The 18,461-nt window shown below is 44.3% G+C and overlaps 1 protein-coding gene across 1 annotated transcript in view; it reads left to right on the forward strand.

The window, feature by feature from the left end:
- dzank1 (double zinc ribbon and ankyrin repeat domains 1) overlaps window positions 1–18,461 on the forward strand; it is a 29,643-nt gene that overhangs the window by 7,261 nt on the left and 3,921 nt on the right. Inside the window, 9 exon segments of the mRNA XM_049571176.1 lie at window positions 3,847–3,964; window positions 9,442–9,555; window positions 9,634–9,717; window positions 9,813–9,935; window positions 11,166–11,327; window positions 11,409–11,643; window positions 17,485–17,588; window positions 17,805–17,891; window positions 17,985–18,075. Coding sequence (XP_049427133.1) covers window positions 3,847–3,964; window positions 9,442–9,555; window positions 9,634–9,717; window positions 9,813–9,935; window positions 11,166–11,327; window positions 11,409–11,643; window positions 17,485–17,588; window positions 17,805–17,891; window positions 17,985–18,075 — 1,118 coding nt within the window.

The raw sequence follows: 18,461 nt of genomic DNA on the forward strand, positions 1-18,461 counted from the left end.
CAAATCAACAACAAAACAAACAACCAAAAACAACTAATTCATGATGTCATAATCTATTCCATCTTTTTTCACAGCCACTTAATTGCCTCGGCCTCGTAGCAATAACGCCTCCGAACATAAAGAAATGTTTTAAAAATAAAAGAAAATAGGGGAATGTCAATCGCTTGCTAGGACAACCATTTCTTAATTCACTAAGCATTATTGTTTGGTTTTAACGTGGTTGGATTGCCCACTCCAGGTCAGGGGGGAGGTCCTTCCTCAGGTGGAGGAGTTTAAGTATCTCGGGATCTTGTTCACGAGTGAGGGTAGGATGGAGCGGGAGATTGACAGGCGGATTGGGGCGGCGTCAGCAGTGATGCAGGCGCTTAACCGGTCCGTTGTGGTGAAAAGGGAGCTTAGCCAAAAAGCGAAGCTCTCGATTTACCGGTCGATCTACGTTCCAACCCTCACCTATGGTCACGAGCTCTGGGTAGTGACCGAAAGAACGAGATCGCGAGTACAAGCGGCCAAAATGAGTTTCCTCCACAGGGTGGCTGGGCTCAGCCTTAGGGATAGGGTGAGGAGCTCAGACATCCGGGAGGGACTCGGAGTAGAGCCGCTGCTCCTCCACATCGAGAGGAGCCAGTTGAGGTGGTTCAGGCATCTGGTAAGGATGGCTTCCGGACGCCTCCCTTGGGAGGTGTTTCGGGTGTGTCCAACCGGGAGGAGACCTCGGGGCCGCCCCAGGACACGCTGGAGGGATTACATCACCCGGCTGGCCTGGGAACACCTCGGGGTTCCCTCGGAAGAGCTGACAGAAGTGGCTGGGGAGAGGACTGTCTGGGCTTCCTTGCTGAGGCTGCTGCCCCCGCGACCCGGACCCAGATAAGCGGAGGACGACGAGTACGAGTATGAGTACGAAATTATTATTATTATTATTATTATTATTATTATTAATAATGATAACAATAATATTCTCTTCGAGGTATAGCAGTGGAACACGTTGTCACGTTCAGTGATCGTTCAGTGTTCTGTTGTCTCCTCTGAGCTCGTCTTGTGTCACTGTCACTGTCATGGAGATCCCGTTTCGTCCCACCAAACTCGTTTGCTTCTTCGTCCAATCAGATTCAGAATGTTGATCGAAACAGGAAGTGTCAGAGTCTGAGTCCATCAACATCTCCACGGCTGGTGCAACTGTAAACTTTTCCGCTGGCGCCGGATGATTGTGCAGTTTACAAGTTGCTAGATCTTCTTACAGTTTCCAGTGGATCTTCGTCTGCGCTTGTTTTTGGACACGACGGTGCTGTTCTGTTTCACAAGGTCTGCTGTGCCTTCTTTGTAAGGGAGCTGATGTTCAGCTCCCACTTGAGGTCCTGGGTGATGGTGGTCCCCAGGAAGCAGAATGACTCCACAGTGTCGACTGGCGAGTCATACAGGGTGATGGAGGTGGGCGGGGCTTGGTTCTTCCTTAACTCTACAGCCATCTCCACTGTCTTTAGAGCGTTGAGCTCCAGGTTGTTTAGCCTGAATCAGGTCACCAGCTGGTCAATCTCCCACCTGTAGGCGGACGTCAGAGATGAGTCCAGTGAGGGTGGTGTCGTCCGCGAACTCCAGGAGCTTGATGGACTGATGACTGGAGGTGCAGCTGTTGGTGTACAGGGAGAAGAGCAGAGGAGAAAGAACACAGCCGTGGGGGGATCCAGTGTTGACAGTCCGGGTGTCAGAAACATGTCTCCCCAGCTTCACGTGCTGCCTCCTGTCAGACAGGAAGTCAGTGAACCACCTGCAGGTGGAGTCAGGCACACTCAGCTGGGAGAGCTTGTCCTGTAGCAGAGCTGGGATGATTGTATTGAAGGCAGAGCTGAAGTCCACAAACAGGATCCTGGCGTAGGTTCCTCGGGGAGTCCAGATGCTGGAGGGTGAAGTGGAGGGCCATGTTGACAGTGTCGTCTACAGACCTGTTGGCTCTGTAGGCGAACTGCAGGGGGTCCAGGAGAAGGTCGGTGATGGCTTTGAGGTGTGACAGCACAAGATGCTCAGAGGACTTTATTACCACAGAGGTCAGGGCGATGGGTCTGTAGTCATTAAGTCCTGTGGTCCTTGGCTTTGGATGGGAATGATGGTGGAGGTCTTGAAGCAGGCTGGCACATGGCATGTCTCCAGTGAGGTGTTGAAGATGTGGGTGAACATCGGAGACAGCAGGTCAGCGCAGTGCTTCAAGGTGGACGGAGAGACAGAATCTGGTCTGGCTGCTTTGCTGGGTTCTGCCTCGTAAAGACCCTGTTGACATCCCTCTCCTGGATAGTGAGAGTGGAGGTGGGGGCCATAGGTGCGGGCCGTTGAGGGGGGCAGGCCCCTAATGAGGTGGGGGAGGTGATGCTGGTGCATTGGAGCTGGTGGTTGCGGAGGATGGTGTCCGGACTGTCTGAGCCCCTTCCAGACAGAAGCAGAGTCGTTGGCTGAGAACTGGTGTTGTAGTTTCTCAGCATACAGCTGTTAGCTTCCCTCACCGCCTTGCTAAACCTGTACTTTGACTCTTTAAACCTCTCCTTTCCCCACTCCTGAACGCCTCTTCCCTCAGCCACCTCAACTGTCTGAGTTTAGGACTAAACCAGGGTTTGTTATACCTCACCGTGGTGCGTGATGTTTTATCTAAATCATGTTATTTAATAAATCTCATCATGTGGCAGTGGACACACTGGAAAGTGTAAATGAGGTTTCTGTCTGATAAACTCAGGTGGAGACATTGATCCAAATAAATGACATAGTAATCTAAATCCTGCTGAGGTTTCATTGAAGAGGACCCGTCCTCACTTCCAGCAAATTGTGTACTGTGCAAAGCATTGTGGGGATTTTATACCCACAGAGGACCCACACATGCAGCCTTTGAATTTCTCTGAAAGAAGGACTCAGTCCTTCGTGAAACTCAGAAGGATCCTTGACATTGGAACAGTCCTTCGGCGGGTCGATGACGTCCTTCAAATTCAGTTTGGGCTGATTTTGGAAACCAAACAATCTTTGTGCCTCTTCAAATCTTCTGTTTCTTCAGTTTCATTCAGTTTTATTTATAAAGCCAAATATCAATCAATTAAACTTTATTCATATAGCACTTTTTATACTAATAATAATGCAACACAAAGTGCTTCACACAATAAAAACAAACACACATCTATAAATTCAGAGAGACTGTAATTGTGTAAGGACTGAAATTGTAACAGGCTTATTAAACTAAGGAGCTGAGGAAACACCAGAGGCAGGACAAAAACTTAAAATAGAAAACAATTTTAGATTAGTCAATAAATAAGTTAAAATAAATAAACAAGTGACAAAATGGAAGCATGTGTAGCTAAGAAGAGAGATTAATAAAAATAAATAAATACACAATTTAAAAAAAAACCATAAAAACAATAATAAATTAATTAAAATGAATAATAATAATAATAAAATAAAAGACATTTCAATTAAAAGCCAGGCTAAATAGGTCGGTCTTGAGTTTGCTTTTACAAACTCACCACTCTCTGCGGCCCTCAGGTCTTGGACCATAGTTATGAACAGTTTCACAGCTGATCAGAAAAAACTCCCCATAAAAACCTTTAACAGGGAGAAAATGGTAGAAAGCTCAGGAGGAGACACAGAGGAGGCCTCCGTCTTCTTCTGGACAAACTGTCACAGGTTTCATCTCCAGAGTGAAAGTCCTCTGACCTGGGGACAGGAGTGTCCTGATGAGTCTGAGGCTTCACCTTTAAAAGCAGGAAGTGTTCTTGTTGGAGAGGAAGACTTTTACAATCACCGTATTTAAAGCTGTCATCATGACATTAACCTGAGAGCTGTCTAACTCTGTCTGTCTGTACCTGTCTGTGTGTCCAGGTGTGCCCAGTGTCTGAGTTTCCGTCCTTCAGATCCTTTTGCTCGGTTCTGTGCTCAGTGTGGAGCTGCAGTTCCTCCGTTACCTGAGCAGAGACTGCCCCCTCCTGAGAAAGGACAGGTACTGCACACACACCTGAACATCCCTCGACCACCCAACAGAAGGTCGGCGCGGCGAAACGTATGCATAAAAGACAAAGACACATCGTGCAGCACCTGCAGAGAGTGAAAAGCACCAAGTGCTGCCAAGCGAACAGCTCGTCAGAGCTCCTGTACATATTTATACAGTCCTGCAGCGACGATGTTCTTCTGTAGGCCGACCCTGAGGTCAACGTTGGCAAACAGCCAATCATTGTTCCACTGGATTTTGGATTATTACGGAAAATAAACAAACATGTCTGTTCCTTCAGGTTCTGTTCAGAGAGATAATCTTCACTAATGAGCTTTATGGTGATTGAAGTAAAAAGCTAACGTTAGGCTGTAAACAAACTGACAACTGACGAATGACTTAACATGTTCAGCGTGATGACGTTCTGTAGTCTCATTTAGACACTTGTTAGAGACACACAAAGCTCCTAAACTGACGTAGAACAAAAGGTGAACATCTCTTCAGCTTGTGTTAACAACACACACTGAACCAAAAACACACTGACTTCAAGATGAGGGAACAGGAAGTGCTTACATGCTAACATGCTAACTCATTCCTGGGTTTTAGGACTCGTTCCTGCGGCGCTCTTCGAGGTAAGGCACAAACATTTGGTACAAACTGGCCCTTCTCTGTGAAAATGAGCCTCATTGCAAAAACAGTCCAGTTCAGACGGATCAGCGCAGACAGTCACACGCAGTCTAATTATTAGCATCTGCAGACAGTTAGTGGGGACAGACGTGCAGGTGAAATGGGCGTCCTCCACTTCAGATCAGCTTCTTTGACAGACAGGATGTTGAATCTTGAACATGGTTTCTCTCTGTCATATTTAAATTCTTGCCTGATGTTTGGAGGAACGCCTCTGCACGTTCTCGGGCACATGGTTGGTCACGGCGTAGGTCACGTGGTTGGTCACGGCGTCCGTCACATCGTCGGTCAGGACCTGCAGATTTTCTTTTCTCCCTTCATCGTCCTGTCTCCTGGTCACAGTGGCAACATTTAGACTCTGTCACACAGAATGTCCGAACATAACAGACGTGTTCGAGCTGAAACATCATCAGCACAGTATTTGTTGTGAGTCGGACTCTGAGATGTGCAGGACGTTGTTACAAGTGATGCACAATTCTCACTTCTCAGCGAGTTACTGTCTGTCTACTGATGGTGAACATAGCGGCGCGCACAGATGGGTTCCTGACGTTTTTCAGCTCAGCGACCTACATCTGCAGCCGGCACGATCTCATACAGATAGGTTTACAGAACGAGGACACGCTACAGCTGAGTTTCTCGGCTCACACAGCATCCTGGATGACATAGCTAGGACTCCAGGCCCTCCCTGGATTACAATCTCAGCAAGTAGATGGCGGTGGCGGTGCGAGAGAAAGCAGAAGTGGAGCTGCAGAGCCGGCGTGCTAGCGAGGCTACGGAGGCAGCCACACAAACCACCGCTTCCCAACATTTTCCTCGCCAATGGGAGGTCCCTCGCCAACAAGCTGGATGAGCTGAAGCTACAGATTGCAGCGAACAAGACCGGCAGGGACAGCTGCATTCTGTTATTCACGGAGACCTGGCTTCATGCACTCATCCCGGACACGGCTATTGAGCTAGCAGGCTACACAGCATATCGGCAGGACAGGACTAAGGCCTCTGGGAAGAGCAGAGGAGGGGGGGTTATGCATTTATGTGAACAACAGCTGGTGCACCAATGCCAAGGTGTTAGCCAGCCACTGCTCCCCAGACCTGGAGTTTGTGACTGTCAGATGCTGCCCAAAAGGAACATTAACACTCTCAATGAATACCGTACTCACACCCATCATTATGAAGTGCTTTGAGAAGCTGGTGCGGCGACACATCATTGCCAGTCTACCACCGGCTCTGGACACACACCAGTTTGCCTACAGAGCCAGCAGATCCACGGAGGACGCTATGGCTACAGCTCTCCATGCTGCTTTGTCCCACCTAGAGCAGCGGGGGAGCTACGTGAGGCTGCTCTTCGTGGATTTCTGTTCGGCGTTCAACACCATCCTTCCGCACAGACTGGGTCTCTCACCATCCATCTGCTACTGGATCCTGGATTTGCTATCGGCCGCTCACAGAGGGTTAGAGTGGGCCCCCAGACCTCCACTGCTCTCAGCCTCAGCACCAGCTCACCACAGGGCTGTGTGCTGAGCCCCCTACTCTACACCCTCCACACCTACGACTGCGCCCCCACCCACCCCAGCAATACTTTTATATATTTGCTGATGACACCACAGTGGTTGGACTCATCTCTGGGGGGATGAATCGGCCTACAAGGACGACGTGGAGCGGCTGTCCAGGTGGTGTGGCGATAAGGCTCCTAACACCACCAAGACAAAGGAGGTGATCGTCGACTACAGGAAAAATAATACAGACATTCAGCGACTCTACATCACTGGGGACTATGTTGAGAGGGTCTCGACCTTCCTGTTCCTCGGCATCCACATGGAGGAGGACCTGACCTGGAGCACCAACATCACGGAGCTGATAAAGAAGGCAGAGCAGAGACTCTACTTCCTGAGACTCCTCAGGAAGAACCATCTCTCCCAGAAGCTGCTTGTGGCCTTCTACCGCAGCTCACATATGGAGAGTGTGTGTGTGTGTGTGTGTGTGTGTGTGTGTGTGGTACGCCAGCGGCACAACAGCAGAGAGGAAGGCGCTTCAGAGGGTCATCACCACAGCCCAGAAAACCACTGATTGCCCTCTCCATACCCTGGAAGAACTTTATGATTCCTGTTGTCTCAGCAGAGCCCAAACCATTCTCAAGGACCCAACACACCCAGGACACTCTCTGTTTGAACTGTTGCCTTCAGGCAGGAGATACAGGACAATTAAAACCAGAACAAACTGGTTCAACAACAGTTTTTATCCCAGGGCAATGATCACACTGAATGACAAATTGCACTAATGAATGCACATGTATGTTTTTGTTGCTGCTGCTAAGGGGATGTGAATGTCCAATTATAGCTTTATTTTTTATAGTTTTTAAATTATTGTTACTGTTTCTTAACATAGCTTTTTGTTGTCTTTTACACTGCAGAGGATGCACTTTTTAATTTCGTTGTTATGAAAATGATGACAATAAAGTATCTATCTATCTATCACAACTCATGGTGCTGTCAGCGGTTGCAATCCACTCTGTGTCCAGTTTATTAGGTACACCTGGATAAAACTAACACTGTCTGTCTGGGGAGGGTTTTCAGGACTGATAAATGGAGTCCACCTCCTCTGTTTAACGATGATCGTTTCAGTTTGACGTAGGCGGCTTCTTTTACACCATTTTTTCCTTTTTCTTTGTACATCAAACTGGATTGACCATCGTTAAACAGAGGAGGTGGACTACGACACCACTTATCACCCACTTACCCTGCAGTCCTGAGACCCCTCCCCAGATGACTTTACAGTCATTCACACCTGACCCATCTGACCCTAAAGACACACATGATGGCTGGGTGGGTCAACGACTCTGTAAGGGTTCACACTAGAGCGCAGCTCAAGCCGCATTTTCCTGACCGAACCCGACCTCAGTCCGAGACAGTTAAAACTGAGACCAGCCTCAGCCCAACGCAGTTTGTTACCTGACAGTTATTGTTGTCATGGTTACAGCCAGTCAGTTTATCGTGATCACACATGGACAGTGTGTAAATGATCTTCAAAAGGCAGACACGCCACACGGACAGCACACACGCTTAATATTGGAGCAGAGCCTGTGTTGTGTTCAGGCGTTGTCACCTAAATAAATTCCAGCACCTGAACAGGCTGTAGCACAGTGCAAACTAGCTAACTAAAAATTAGCATCATGCTATAAATTGTTAGCTTAATTAATGAACTAACCTCTGTGTCAAAGTAGCTAACTAGCTATATGCTAATTTAAATAGCAGCTCCCTTAGCTAGCTGTTAGCTTATGTTATTGAACACACTGTCATGACTTGCTTAATGTTAGCATCACCATAAGCTACTACTGAGACGTCTACAACTAATTAATTTTGTTTTTAACATAAGTGTTGTCTAGTCTAGAAATGAGTTTGTTTATCTTATTTCCTTCTTGTAATCATTTGCAGACAGTGAGTTTCCTCAGTAAAGGGTAACAGCACCAGGTCACCATCGGTCGGGCATCCCTCCTCCTCTTTCAGCTCTCGCCAGCGTGTGAAAGCCGGCCCAATATTAATCCTTATTGGAGCTCTTGTTTTATCGCTCTCCTGTTCAGCCATGACAACCAAACTTAGCTAACCTTGCTAACTTAGTTCACCTCGGTTTGACTACGCTACTCTAAAGAGAGGAGGGGGACATGACGAGGAGGGGGACATGTTGAGTAGGGGGACATGACAAGTAGGGAGACATGATGAGGAGGGGGACATGACAAGTAGGGGGACATGATGAGTAGGGGGATATGACGAGGAGGGCGATATGACGAGGAGGGGGACATGATGAGTAGGGGGACATGACGAGGAGGGGGATATGACGAGGAGGGAGATGTGACGAGGAGGGGGACATGACGAGGAGGGGGACATGACGAGGAGGGGGACGTGACGAGGACAGGGACATGACGAGGAGGATATGGCGAGGAGGACATGCGAGGAGGACATGATGAGTAGGGGATATGGCGAGGCGATATGGCGAGGAGGACATGATGAGTAGGGGACATGGCGAGGAGGGGATATGGCGAGAATGGGACAGCGAGGGGATATGACGAGGAGGGGGACGTGACGAGGACAGGGACATGACGAGGAGGGGGATATGACAAGGAGGGGGACATGACGAGGAGGGGGACATGACGAGGAGGGGGACGTGACAAGGAGGGGGACGTGACGAGGAGGGGGACATGATGAGGAGGGGGACATGACGAGGAGGATTGTGATTGTGATTCCTACCCTGACACTGCATAGTGCCAGTGCAAGTGAAAGAGACTCTCCAGCAGTGACGGTGGAGTCATCCAACCTGTTGTGAGTTGATGAACCATCACAGGGTTCTTGAATATATATTTCGAGGGCTGAAAAACTCCATTGTGTTGCTTTAAATATCGATGTCAGATTTTATGAATCGATATCAGGTCATTCAAATGATTGATGATCGATTTGATTCAGATGACTCAATTATTTGAACCCAGCCCTAGTCTCCCCCCCCCCAGTTCAGTAGTTTTATATCGAGGTTCGGGGGAAACGGCGGCCGAGCTCTGCTGGTAGTCGCCCCAAAGCTCTGGAACAGTTTCCATTTTCACCAAAGTGTCTGTCGACAAGTTTCAGCTGAAGGTCGACGTGTTTTCTGAGTCTGCCGAGCTTCCCGCAGGTTCACAGGAGTTGATTAGATGTGACTCTGTGTTGTTCTGTTGTAACGTCTGACCATGCAGCTCAAACACTGGTCACTGTTTCACCTGCTGTAGGTGTGACGTGACACTGAGACGGTCTAACAGCGTGTTACTGTGTGTGTTCTGTCGTCAGACTGTCTGCTGTGTGTTCTGTAACACTCTGGTTCCTGTGAACACTCAGACCTGTTTAATCTGCGACGCCTCCATCCATCAACAACTCCGCCCACAGTCCAGCCTCACACTGCAGGTACGTTCACTGTCGTCTTCATGCACACACCTGACGCACCTGTCAGCGCTGATTGTACTCTGTGTGTTTGCTGTGCAGGGGCATGTGGTGTGTGTTTGCTGTGGCAGCGGGAATCCACCTCACGTCTCCAACTGTTTGACCTGCGAGAGCCGCCTGCAGCTGGTAACACACACACACACACACACACTTTGTTTTAACTGACTCATCTGCAGAGATTTACCTGTGTGTGTGTGTGCGTGTGTGTGTGTGTGCTGCAGGCAGTGTGTGTTGGGAACAGCGCCCCCTCTGTCCACTCAGCAGGCAGCAGGAAGTTGACCTGCTCCAGATGTAAACGTTTGAACCACAGTGACGCCAGATACTGCGACTGGTGCGGCTCAAAGGTGAACACACACCTGCGCTCAGCCGTCGTACACCTGCAATAACTCCAGCTACTGCAAACACTACGACTACAAAGACTACTGAAACTGCTACAATTGCTTTCATGACTACTGCAACTAATAACGATAATAATAATAACTTTATTTGTAAAGCACCTTTCACACATAAAATGCAGCTCAAAGTGCTTCACAAGGCTTAACTATACAGACCAGTGAGCAGTGATAACTAGCATGTCTTTGGGGTCATCGGGTGGGAACCTGCTTTCACCAGTGTTTCGTCTAGTTGGTCCCACGACACCTCCAGGAGGCTAGACAGTGATCTTTGGCGTCTCAGAGACACTCCCCTAATGCCAGGTCTCACTGCTCCCCACACCAACCCAATAACCTCCTTTACCTTACTTACACATGGCTTTCTCAGCCCAAACAGCACAACAATATTATAGTAGAAACAGCAAAATAAAAACATAGATAAAATACAATAAAACAAATGAGCAGAAATCAGTATATTAAAAACGGAATAAAATACAATAAAGAGAAAATGAATAAAACATGTTTGAGGGATAAAAGATAATAATGAGTTAGCTAAAAGGCTTCTGAAAGAGGTACGTTTTAAGTTCTTTTTTAAAAATGCCCACAGTGGTTGCCTGTCTTAAACACATGGGCAGGACGTTCCACAGTTTTGGTGCATAGTTCATGAAAGCAGCATCCCCGCTTTGTTTATGGAGCGCTTTGGGCACAATTTAAAGACCAGCTTTGGAGGATCTCAGGGCTTTTTGTGGTTCATAAAATGTTAAAAGGTCAGAGATGTATGAAGGTGCTATACCGTTAAGAGCTTTGTAAGTAATTAAAAGGACCTTAAAATCAATTCTACAAGAAACAGGGAGCCAGTGCAGTTCAGTGAAAACAGGAGTGACATGCTCTCTCTTCTTGGTCTTGGTTAGAAGTGTGGCTGCAGAATTTTGTATAAGTTCCAACTTTTTATGGCTGTTTTGGGAGACCAGTAAAAAGTGCATTGCAGTAGTCTAATCTGCTACTGATAAAAGCATGAATCTCTTTTGTTAAAAATGGCCGCACTTTGGACTACTACAACTTCGTTGACTACTGCAACTACTGTTACTACCTTAACTACTACAACTACTTTGACTACCACAACTACTAAAACTACTGCTAACTGCTAACTGCTAACACGTAACATATTTACGTTAAACATGTTTACTTGATGTGTATTTCCAGCCCGGTCATGCTGCCAGCTGTGTTGTTTGTTGGCGATGTGGAGCAAGCGGACACCCGTACGCCTTCTATTGTACAGCCTGCAGCGCATTCCTGGAAGCCCCACCCCCACCTACATCCTGCAGTGACATCACACAACCTGCTGAGGGTGTCGCCACCAACCAGGTATGCATCACCGCTGCCATGATGTCACTCACGGGTCATTATATGATGTACAACATTAAACGGGCTGCTCTCTGTGAACAGGTTTCAGCTCCAACATCCCATAATGCCACCTGGCAGGTCACGCCCTCATTAGTTCCCACCCCAGGCAGAAAGTTAGCCACGCCCACTTCTGAGCAGTACACGCAGACTGTTGGGCTCTATTACCCATCAGCGACTGAGATGGAGAGGAAGGAGCAACAGAGGGCGCAACAACTCAGCCGGCAGCAGGCGACCAGAGACCGCCAACCGCTGCTGACCACCATCAGCCCAGGCAGAGGTAAAGTTCTACAGAGGTAAAGTTCTACAGAGATAAAGTTCTACAGAGGTACAGTTCTACAGAGGTAAAGTTCTACAGAGGTAAAGTTCAACAGAGATAAAGTGTTACAGAGGTAAAGTTCTACAGAGGTAAAGCTCTACAGAGATAAAGTTCTACAGAGGCAAAGTTCTACAGAGATAAAGTGTTACAGAGGTAAAGTTCTACAGAGGTAAAGTTCTACAGAGGTACAGTTCTACTGAGATACAGTTCTACAGAGGTAAAGTTCTACAGAGATAAAGTTCAACAGAGATAAAGTGTTACAGAGGTAAAGTTCTACAGAGGTAAAGCTCTACAGAGATAAAGTTCTACAGAGGCAAAGTTCTACAGAGAAAAAGTGTTACAGAGGTAAAGTTCTACAGAGATAAAGTTATACTGAGATACAGTTCTACAGAGATAAAGTTCTACAGAGGTACAGTTCTACTGAGATACAGTTCTACAGAGGTAAAGTTCTACAGAGGTAAAGTTCTACTGAGATACAGTTCTACAGAGGTACAGTTCTACTGAGATACAGTTCTACAGAGGTAAAGTTCTACAGAGGTACAGTTCTACTGAGATACAGTTCTACAGAGGTAAAGTTCTACAGAGGTAAAGTTCAACAGAGATAAAGTGTTACAGAGGTAAAGTTCTACAGAGGTAAAGTTCTACTGAGATAAAGTTCTACAGAGGTACAGTTCTACTGAGATACAGTTCTACAGAGATAAAGTTCTACAGAGATAAAGTTCAACAGAGATAAAGTGTTACAGAGGTAAAGTTCTACAGAGGTAAAGTTCTACAGAGGTACAGTTCTACTGAGATACAGTTCTACAAAGGTAAAGTTCTACTGAGATACAGTTCTACAGAGATAAAGTTCTACAGAGATAAAGTTCAACAGAGATAAAGTGTTACAGAGGTAAAGTTCAACAGAGATAAAGTGTTACAGAGGTAAAGTTCTACAGAGATAAAGTTCTACAGAGATACAGTTCTACAGAGGTAAAGTTCTACTGAGATACAGTTCTACAGAGATAAAGTTCTACAGAGATAAAGTTCAACAGAGATAAAGTGTTACAGAGGTAAAGTTCTACAGAGGTAAAGTTCTACAGAGATAAAGTGTTACAGAGGTAAAGTTCTACAGAGATAAAGTTCTACTGAGATACAGTTCTACAGAGATAAAGTTCTACAGAGATAAAGTTCTACAGAGATAAAGTTCTACAGAGGTAAAGTTCTACAGAGATAAAGTTCTACAGAGATAAAGTTCTACAGAGGTAAAGTTCTACAGAGGTAAAGTTCTACTGAGATACAGTTCTACAGAGGTACAGTTCTACTGAGATACAGTTCTACAGAGGTAAAGTTCTACAGAGGTACAGTTCTACAGAGGTAAAGTTCAACAGAGATAAAGTGTTACAGAGATAAAGTGTTACAGAGGTAAAGTTCTACAGAGATAAAGTTCAACAGAGATAAAGTGTTACAGAGGTAAAGTTCTACTGAGATACAGTTCTACAGAGGTACAGTTCTACTGAGATACAGTTCTACAGAGGTAAAGTTCTACAGAGATAAAGTTCAACAGAGATAAAGTGTTACAGAGGTAAAGTTCTACTGAGATACAGTTCTACAGAGGTACAGTTCTACTGAGATACAGTTCAACAGAGATAAAGTTCTACAGAGATAAAGTTCAACAGAGATAAAGTGTTACAGAGGTAAAGTTCTACAGAGGTAAAGTTCAACAGAGATAAAGTTCTACAGAGATAAAGTTCAACAGAGATAAAGTGTTACAGAGGTAAAGTTCTACAGAGATAAAGTTCTACAGAGATAAAGTGTTACAGAGGTAAAGTTCTACTGAGATACAGTTCTACAGAGGTACAGTTCTACTGAGATACAGTTCAACAGAGATAAAGTTCTACAGAGATAAAGTTCAACAGAGATAAAGTGTTACAGAGGTAAAGTTCTACAGAGATAAAGTTCTACAGAGATAAAGTGTTACAGAGGTAAAGTTCTACTGAGATAAAGTTCTACAGAGGTACAGTTCTACTGAGATACAGTTCTACAGAGGTAAAGTTCTACTGAGATACAGTTCTACAGAGATAAAGTTCTACAGAGATAAAGTTCAACAGAGATAAAGTGTTACAGAGGTAAAGTTCTACAGAGATAAAGTTCTACTGAGATAAAGTTCTACAGAGATAAAGTTCAACAGAGATAAAGTGTTACAGAGGTAAAGTTCTACAGAGATAAAGTTCTACAGAGGTACAGTTCTACTGAGATACAGTTCTACAGAGATAAAGTTCTACAGAGATAAAGTGTTACAGAGGTAAAGTTCTACAGAGATAAAGTTCTACTGAGATACAGTTCTACAGAGATAAAGTTCTACAGAGGTACAGTTCTACTGAGATACAGTTCTACAGAGGTAAAGTTCTACAGAGGTAAAGTTCTACTGAGATACAGTTCTACAGAGATAAGGTTCTACAGAGGTACAGTTCTACTGAGATACAGTTCTACAGAGGTAAAGTTCTACAGAGGTAAAGTTCTACTGAGATACAGTTCTACAGAGGTACAGTTCTACTGAGATACAGTTCTACAGAGGTAAAGTTCTACAGAGGTACAGTTCTACAGAGGTAAAGTTCAACAGAGATAAAGTGTTACAGAGATAAAGTGTTACAGAGGTAAAGTTCTACAGAGATAAAGTTCAACAGAGATAAAGTGTTACAGAGGTAAAGTTCTACTGAGATACAGTTCTACAGAGGTACAGTTCTACTGAGATACAGTTCTACAGAGATAAAGTTCTACAGAGATAAAGTTCAACAGAGATAAAGTGTTACAGAGGTAAAGTTCTACAGAGGTAAAGTTCAACAGAGATAATGTTCTACAGAGATAAAGTTCAACAGAGATAAAGTGTTACAGAGGTAAAGTTCTACAGAGGTAAAGTTCAACAGAGATAAAGTTCTACAGAGATAAAGTTCAACAGAGATAAAGTGTTACAGAGGTAAAGTTCTACAGAGATAAAGTTCAACAGAGATAAAGTGTTACAGAGGTAAAGTTCTACTGAGATAAAGTTCTACAGAGGTACAGTTCTACTGAGATACAGTTCTACAGAGGTAAAGTTCTACTGAGATACAGTTCTACAGAGATAAAGTTCTACAGAGATAAAGTTCAACAGAGATAAAGTGTTACAGAGGTAAAGTTCTACAGAGATAAAGTTCTACTGAGATAAAGTTCTACAGAGATAAAGTTCAACAGAGATAAAGTGTTACAGAGGTAAAGTTCTACAGAGATAAAGTTCTACAGAGGTACAGTTCTACTGAGATACAGTTCTACAGAGATAAAGTTCTACAGAGATAAAGTGTTACAGAGGTAAAGTTCTACAGAGATAAAGTTCTACTGAGATACAGTTCTACAGAGATAAAGTTCTACAGAGGTACAGTTCTACTGAGATACAGTTCTACAGAGGTAAAGTTCTACAGAGGTAAAGTTCTACTGAGATACAGTTCTACAGAGGTAAAGTTCTACAGAGGTAAAGTTCTACTGAGATACAGTTCTACAGAGGTAAAGTTCTACAGAGGTAAAGTTCTACAGAGATAAAGTTCTACAGAGGTACAGTTCTACTGAGATACAGTTCTACAGAGGTAAAGTTCTACAGAGGTACAGTTCTACAGAGGTAAAGTTCAACAGAGATAAAGTGTTACAGAGATAAAGTGTTACAGAGGTAAAGTTCTACAGAGATAAAGTTCAACAGAGATAAAGTGTTACAGAGGTAAAGTTCTACTGAGATACAGTTCTACAGAGGTACAGTTCTACTGAGATACAGTTCTACAGAGGTAAAGTTCTACAGAGATAAAGTTCAACAGAGATAAAGTGTTACAGAGGTAAAGTTCTACAGAGGTAAAGTTCAACAGAGATAATGTTCTACAGAGATAAAGTTCAACAGAGATAAAGTGTTACAGAGGTAAAGTTCTACTGAGATACAGTTCTACAGAGGTACAGTTTTACTGAGATACAGTTCAACAGAGATAAAGTTCTACAGAGATAAAGTTCAACAGAGATAAAGTGTTACAGAGGTAAAGTTCTACAGAGGTAAAGTTCAACAGAGATAAAGTGTTACAGAGGTAAAGTTCTACAGAGATACAGTTCTACAGAGGTACAGTTCTACTGAGATACAGTTCTACAGAGGTAAAGTTCTACAGAGATAAAGTTCAACAGAGATAAAGTGTTACAGAGGTAAAGTTCTACTGAGATACAGTTCTACAGAGGTACAGTTCTACTGAGATACAGTTCAACAGAGATAAAGTTCTACAGAGATAAAGTTCAACAGAGATAAAGTGTTACAGAGGTAAAGTTCTACAGAGGTAAAGTTCAACAGAGATAAAGTTCTACAGAGATAAAGTTCTACAGAGATAAAGTGTTACAGAGGTAAAGTTCTACTGAGATACAGTTCTACAGAGGTACAGTTCTACTGAGATACAGTTCAACAGAGATAAAGTTCTACAGAGATAAAGTTCAACAGAGATAAAGTGTTACAGAGGTAAAGTTCTACAGAGGTAAAGTTCAACAGAGATAAAGTTCTACAGAGATAAAGTTCAACAGAGATAAAGTGTTACAGAGGTAAAGTTCTACAGAGATAAAGTTCTACTGAGATACAGTTCTACTGAGATACAGTTCTACAGAGGTAAAGTGTTACAGAGGTAAAGTTCTACAGAGGTAAAGTTCTACTGAGATACAGTTCTACAGAGGTACAGTTCAACAGAGATAAAGTGTTACAGAGGTAAAGTTCTACAGAGGTAAAGTTCTACAGAGATAAAGTGTTACAGAGGTAAAGTTCTACAGAGATAAAGTTCAACAGAGGTAAAGTTCTACAGAGGTAAAGTGTTACAGAGGTAAAGTTCTACAGAGATAAAGTTCTACTGAGATACAGTTCTACAGAGATAAAGTTCAACAGAGATAAAGTTCAACAGAGGTAAAGTTCTACAGAGGTAAAGTTCTACAGAGATAAAGTGTTACAGAGGTAAAGTTCTACAGAGATAAAGTTCTACTGAGATAAAGTGTTACAGAGGTAAAGTTCTACAGAGATAAAGTTCTACAGAGATAAAGTTCAACAGAGGTAAAGTTCTACAGAGGTAAAGTTCTACAGAGATAAAGTTCTAATGAGATACAGTTCTACTGAGATACAGTTCTACAGAGGTAAAGTGTTACAGAGGTAAAGTTCTACAGAGATAAAGTTCTACTGAGATAAAGTTCTACAGAGGTAAAGTTCTACAGAGATAAAGTTCTACAGAGATAAAGTTCAACAGAGGTAAAGTTCTACAGAGGTAAAGTTCTACAGAGATAAAGTTCTACTGAGATACAGTTCTACTGAGATACAGTTCTACAGAGGTAAAGTGTTACAGAGGTAAAGTTCTACAGAGGTAAAGTTCTACTGAGATACAGTTCTACAGAGGTACAGTTCAACAGAGATAAAGTGTTACAGAGGTAAAGTTCTACAGAGGTAAAGTTCTACAGAGATAAAGTGTTACAGAGGTAAAGTTCTACAGAGATAAAGTTCAACAGAGGTAAAGTTCTACAGAGGTAAAGTGTTACAGAGGTAAAGTTCTACAGAGATAAAGTTCTACTGAGATACAGTTCTACAGAGATAAAGTTCAACAGAGGTAAAGTTCTACAGAGGTAAAGTTCTACAGAGGTACAGTTCTACAGAGGTACAGTTCTACAGAGGTACAGTACTACAGAGGTACAGTACTATAGAGGTGAAGTTATACAGAGATAAGGTTCTACAGAGGTACAGTACTGCAGGTGCTTGTAGAGGAGGGACTCAGTCATCTTATTAGTCTTCCGTGTCTTCAGGTTACTGGAGGAAGCAGTTGGATCACGTGTGCGCTCACCTGAGGAGCTACGCTCAGAACAACGCACCCTTCAGGGCTCTGCTGGGAGAACCTCGTCTGGGCCGGGTACGCCTCACCTCACCTGTACCTCACCTGTACCTCACCTGTACAGCAGTGACATCATCACTGGAATACATTCACTGAAGTTTCAGAGGAGTTTGAGACTCGTGTTGAGACTCATCTGTGAGCAGGTCGTTTGAGTTCACTTCCTGTGTGTGAGGTCATTAAGAACACCTGTACAGGTATGTCACAAGACGTGTTGTGTTCCCGCCTCTCCTTCAGATGGTTTCTGCTGTGATTCAAGAAGATCGTTATGAAGTCAGCATAACCGTCAGCTTTGTGTCGGCGGGACGGGAAGAACAACATCAGGTCTGTTCTTGAGTCCCGACACGTTGCAGCCACACCTAGTTCATTTCTGTGTTTCATCAGTAAAGTCATGACTGATGGAGTGTTTGTCTTCAGGTGAGTCCGGCAGGTGACAGCGTTGGAACTGCAGGTCGGACTAAGACTCTGAGCAGCGTTACAGAGCGATCTGCCGACAGCAGCGGTCTCAGTAAGAACATTATTCATTAGCTATAAAATCTCCGTCACATATCATGGACGAGACGATCGCAGTCACTGATACCTGAGCGTCCCCGTCACCAGGAAAAATACCTGTGAGAAAAGATCAGATCAGATTGGGTTCTGTACATCTCAATACAGCTGATCCTGAGCACCTGATCGGCCCCAGGACGTCCCTGATCAGTGACATCATTTAAAGCATGTAGCCTGCAGACAGGAGCAGAACAGGAGTATGAACACCAGAATGTGTCACAACAGAATTGGCCTCCTCAGGGTTTCCACTATTTCATTCAGTTAAGAGCTAATGCTAAAGCTGATGCTAAAGGTGCTGATGGTCAGTCCACACAGTTGATTGAAGGGAAGTATCTGAAGCATGAG

The sequence above is a fragment of the Epinephelus fuscoguttatus genome, linkage group LG3 (assembly GCF_011397635.1).
Source record: "Epinephelus fuscoguttatus linkage group LG3, E.fuscoguttatus.final_Chr_v1".
In the NCBI taxonomy this organism is placed as follows: Eukaryota; Metazoa; Chordata; class Actinopteri; order Perciformes; family Serranidae; genus Epinephelus; species Epinephelus fuscoguttatus.